Source organism: Empidonax traillii, unplaced genomic scaffold (assembly GCF_003031625.1).
Source record: "Empidonax traillii isolate 1590-97213 ecotype Southwest subspecies unplaced genomic scaffold, ASM303162v1 scaffold1347:size381947, whole genome shotgun sequence".
In the NCBI taxonomy this organism is placed as follows: Eukaryota; Metazoa; Chordata; class Aves; order Passeriformes; family Tyrannidae; genus Empidonax; species Empidonax traillii.
Window position 1 is genome coordinate 250,592 of NW_020956540.1, and position 2,822 is coordinate 253,413.

The window sequence follows — 2,822 nt, forward strand, 5'->3', positions numbered from 1 at the left end:
ATGAAATACTCTATTTTTTTGCAAGAAAGGATGGACTTACACAGCCAACCGTTTCTGCCATGCAGAGAATTGGAAAAAAGTGCTTCCTTTCAATCTAAATTTTAATACTGAGCTTTGCCTGAATGGTGGGACATAAAGGCTTACCCCCCTCCTGGATAGTCTCTCATTGCTGACTCTCTGCTCAGCATCTTGTTTTCTGAAACTCTGCTTCTTTTAATAATTCAGCAGAGAGTTGGAGAGATATAAGCATATGTCCTAGTTACAGCTAGAATAGTTAATTTTCTTCTTAGTAGCTGCTACAGCGCTGTGTTTTGGATTCAGCATGAGAATAATGTTGATAACACAGTGATGTTTTGGTTGTTGCTAAGTAGTGCTTACCCTAAGTCAGGGACTTTTCAGTTTCCCATGCTCTGCAAGCAAGGAGCTGCACAAAAAGCTGGGAGGGAGCATGGCCAGGACAGCTGATCTGAACTGGCCAAAGGGATATTCCATACCATAGGATGACATGACCAGAATATAAACTGGGGGAGTTGGCTGGTGAGGACAGTCGCTGTTGGGGGATGGGCTGGGCATCAGTCAGTAGGTGGTGAGCAACTATATTGTGCATCACCTGCTTTTTTGGGTTTTATTTTTCTCTTTTTTAACCGCTTTCTATTAATAATAACTATTATCATATTTTGCTTTATTTCAGTTATTAAGCTTTTATTATCTCAACCCGGGGGTTTTCCCGATTCTCCTCCCCATCCCTCCATGTGGGAGGGTAGGACAGGGGTGAGCAGCTGTTTGGTATTTTGTTGCCAGTTGGGGTTAAACCACAACACCCATCCCAAGGAACATTTATTCCATCTGTAGATATGTGTAAAACAAACTACAGGATTCACTATCATAGAATCATAGAATAGATTGGGTTGGAAAAGACCTCCAAGATCATCAAGTCCAACCCCCGATCCAACTCCAATTACTATATCATGGCACTAAGGGCCACATCCAATCTCTGCTTAAAAACCTCCAGGGATGATGAATCCACCACCTGTCTGGGTAGGCTGTTCCAATGCCTGATTATCCTGCTGTTGCATCTCTGTTGCAGTGGCTTGAGGGATTTGAGATGCCTGACATCTGATAACAGGAACTCAGCATTAAGCATCCCAGCTCCACAGTCACTCTTATGAACCTAGATTTAAATTATTGACAAGAACATGGACGCAGAAACATGAATTCAGTGAGATTCAGGGGCCTAAGCTGTTGAGGACCTGAGTTTACATTTCTCAAGCCTGGACTTGATAATCCTTGTGGGTCCCCTCCAATTCAGAAGAGTCTGCAAATCTGTGAAGCCAATTTTTCTAGCTTAATGGCTTCTTTGGAAAACATAATCTTTGCCATTAAGCTCATGTATGCTACAGGTTAAGTAAGTATAATGGACAACTATATAATTTTGAGCCTGCAATCATTACTGAAGTCCCATATGAGAACAGTTTAGTATATAGCAGGTTGCAATAATGAAATCAAGGGCTTAAATGTAGCATTTCTTGAGCCAATGGATGAAATAAGAGCACAAAGAAATATGATTCTTTAGTGTATGCAAATTTATTCAACTTGGCAATTATTTATTTACAACTAATGACTGATACCAACAGATGAGGTAAAAATATGAGGTATTGATATGAATATAACATTTAAAAATGCAGTTATCATAATGTATTCTCAATGGCAATGTAACAATACAAAATACTATGGTAGCTGAATGGTAGACATGGTATAATGTGCATTTTAAAGAAATCTTATTTCAACAATACATGGCTTAGAGATGCCAGAAGCATATGACAGAGCTTCTGTAAGGGTAGGAAAACCACCCTACCTTGCTAATGGTGGCAGGTGGCACAGGGCCCTTTCCAGCTGAGTGATGACTTGTCAGACAGGATAAAACCACTGTACAGGTTTTCCCTTCTTTTTCTAAAGAAATGATGTACTGCCAGACAACTGCCATTCCCAGGGCTACAAATTCTGAGCCCATTAATACTGAGGCACTATTGTATTTATTTATGCAAACTAATGTAGCAGGAGTACTCTAATTGCTCATGGTTTGGAAAACAACCGGCAAGAAATCTGCTGCCAGGGCCACAGGCTTTTGGGGAGGAGGTGCTGCTTTCTGGAATGGCAGTCCAACTGGAATCAGGGGACTGAACTTGCCTGCCAGTTCAGGAGCCACCACTTGCTCCAGCAAAGGCTGAACCTGGGCAGTGGTGGTGCCCTGCAGCCAGTGGATGACTGCCAGACCTCAACATGGCCACGTAAGGGTGTGGGTGCTCCCCTGTCTGCAGGACTTAAAACATGCAATAATTGCACGTTGCAATGATTGCTGGCCAAGAACTTAAGGCAGGAGCTCCCAGGGAGCCAACTTCCCTGATCCTAGTGGTTACACAATAGAACATGGGTGAGTCAGCTCATGGGGGAAGATGACAGTGATTTTTTGTCCTGCTGCTCCACAGGGACACGCTGGAGCACCGTGGATGACCCTGTGTACCCTGAGCTCCCACTGGTGTGCTTCCTCAGATTGCAGGACTGTCCCCCACCAGCACAGCCCTTATGTGTGTGCACAGTGGCACATGGGACCATGCTCTAACAGCTGTCACCATACATGGTCCACCTCACAGCCCCCTTACCTGGGCCAGACTCAAAGCACTGGCTTTGAAGAGATTTCCCGGTTTACAGAATCAGAGCACAAAGCTGTAGCTTCAGGTTGGAAATGTATCCTGCTTAATCAACCTCATACTAAATCTTCCTGGATTTTGTTGGAAGGACTGAGTTAAAACACTGGCTATGAA

General features: G+C 43.4%; 2 protein-coding genes across 3 annotated transcripts in view; one reads left to right on the forward strand and one right to left on the reverse strand.

Moving 5' to 3' along the window:
• KL (klotho) overlaps positions 1 to 1,452 on the forward strand; it is a 57,622-nt gene extending 56,170 nt beyond the window's left edge. The window contains exon 5 of the mRNA XM_027906735.1: positions 1,088 to 1,452. Coding sequence (XP_027762536.1) covers positions 1,088 to 1,095 — 8 coding nt within the window. The 3' untranslated portion in view covers positions 1,096 to 1,452. The remainder of the gene's footprint in view (positions 1 to 1,087) is intronic.
• A 116-nt stretch (positions 1,453 to 1,568) lies between these two features.
• The window catches only part of STARD13 (StAR related lipid transfer domain containing 13), a 117,197-nt gene continuing 115,943 nt past the window's right edge, over positions 1,569 to 2,822 (reverse strand). For both annotated transcript variants that reach the window (XM_027906731.1, XM_027906732.1), the window contains exon 15: positions 1,569 to 2,660. The gene's annotated coding sequence lies outside the window, so the exon portion shown is untranslated. The remainder of the gene's footprint in view (positions 2,661 to 2,822) is intronic.